The sequence below is a fragment of the Helobdella robusta genome, assembly GCF_000326865.2.
Source record: "Helobdella robusta unplaced genomic scaffold HELROscaffold_312, whole genome shotgun sequence".
Classification (NCBI taxonomy): domain Eukaryota; kingdom Metazoa; phylum Annelida; class Clitellata; order Rhynchobdellida; family Glossiphoniidae; genus Helobdella; species Helobdella robusta.
This window is the reverse complement of record NW_008704552.1, coordinates 1-1,902: the sequence shown is the minus strand read 5'-3', so window position 1 is coordinate 1,902 and position 1,902 is coordinate 1. Positions and strand designations below refer to the sequence as shown.

Here is a 1,902-nt window from a genome sequence, read left to right as displayed (position 1 = left end):
CAACAACAATAAGTGCTTAAACGTCATCCTAGCGTCGACAACGATTGTCATCAGTGACATCATTATGACGTATGTTGACGATGACGCAAGACTGACGTGCGTTTGTAACGCGCGAGGGGCAGAGAGCATAACTCAGAGCGTCAGTTTCGTCGTCAATTGTTAGTTTACTGGGTGTTGTTTGCTGTTCCCAGTGTTGTTGTTGTTGTTGCTAATGTTTTTGTTGTTGTTGTAGTTGTTGTTGTTGCTGTTGTTTGTCTTATCAATGGTTTTTTTTTGAACAGATGATATTGATGCTGCTCAAGTGATAAGATAATAGTAGTAGTAGTAGCAGCAGCAGTAGTAGTAGTGGTAGTAGTAGTGGTAGTAGTAGTAGTAGTAGTAGTAGTAGTAGTAGTAGTAGTAGTAGTAGTAGTAGTAGTAGTAGTAGTAGTAGTAGTAGTGGTAGTAGCAATGATCAACACAGCTTAGTAATGAGAAGATGAAAATATAGGCGTTAATTAAATGAATGACCGGGAAAGCACTGCATAAATCAACCGCACTTCGACTATCACCATCATTATCATCAACGCCATCATTATCATTATCACTATCATCACCGCGCTATCTTCCGGTTTCACATCATCATCATTATCATCGTCATCATCATCGTCATCATCATCATTTTTAATCGAGCATTTGTTTTCAGCTTAACAATGTTTGTTTGCTAATAACTCCACTAATGCTGTCTCCATCATAATTTCTTCCAGCAATTATAACCGTAGTAGTAGTGGTAGTAGTAGTAGTAGCAGTAGTAGTAGTAGTAGTGTAGTAGTAGTAGTAGTAGTAGTAGTAGTAGTAGTAGTGTAGTAGTAGCAGTAGTAGTAGTAGTAGTAGTAGTAGTGTAGTAGTAGTAGTAGTAGTTGTAGTAGTAGTAGTAGTAGTTGTAGTAGTAGTAGTAGTAGTAATAGTAGTAGTAGTAGTAGTCATCGCCATCATCATCATCGCCATCATCATCGTCTTCATCATCATCATCATCATCATCATCATCATCATCTTCACCACCATCATCGTCATCATCATCATCGTCATCATCATCATCGTCATCATCATCGTCGTCATCATCATCATCATCATTCAGACCCGCCAAAAATAATCTGCCCGAACGTGTACGTCACTTACGGCGAGCGAATGGTAAACGTCACCTGCCACGTCATCTCCAGGCCCCAGCCAATAGAAATCGTCTGGTTTAAATACCAGCCAATGAGCGGCAACATGGTGTCCTTGAAAGAAACCAATGGCGCCAAAGGTCACGATGATAATTGGGTCATAAAAAGGGTTGGTTTGATTTTTTTTTTAAAGTTAATTATCTTTTTTCGATAGGTAGTTTTTGCTACTATTTGCAATGCTAAAGTCAAATATTCAATATCGTCTTCATCATCATCATCGTCATCATCATTGTCATCGTCATCATCATCGTCGTCGTCATCTTCATCATCATCATCATCGTCATCATCATCGTCATCCTCACAAAGGCATGGACGCACGATGGCCACTTGAAGACGACACTCTTCTTCCGCAAAATCAAAGTGGAATCATTTGAAACGTTCCTATTGGTCGTCAGGAACCCAGTACATGCCTCCAACCAATCAGTGAAGCTCTTTCAAAGTAGGTCAAATTTATAAATTCAAAGTAGGTCAAATTGGAAAATTCAAACTGGAAATATACGTTAATGTAATCATTGATGATGTCAATTTGATTGTTATAATTATTTAGTTGTTGCTATAATTATTATTATTATTATCATTATTATTATTATTATTATTTGTATTATTATTATTATTATTATTACCATTAATATTGTACTCATCAACATTCTCATTGCTGAATAACTATGATATTGAAGGAAATATATATATACCCACT

The 1,902-nt window shown here is 37.0% G+C and overlaps 1 protein-coding gene across 1 annotated transcript in view; it reads left to right on the top strand.

The window, feature by feature from the left end:
• The window catches only part of HELRODRAFT_184327 (hypothetical protein), a gene marked incomplete at both ends in the record, with an annotated part of 5,419 nt that extends 3,775 nt beyond the window's left edge, over nt 1-1,644 (top strand). The window contains 2 exons of the mRNA XM_009022451.1: nt 1,118-1,314; nt 1,512-1,644. Of these exons, the coding sequence (XP_009020699.1) occupies nt 1,118-1,314; nt 1,512-1,644 (330 nt within the window). The remainder of the gene's footprint in view (nt 1-1,117; nt 1,315-1,511) is intronic.
• Between the last annotated feature and the right edge of the window lie 258 nt (nt 1,645-1,902).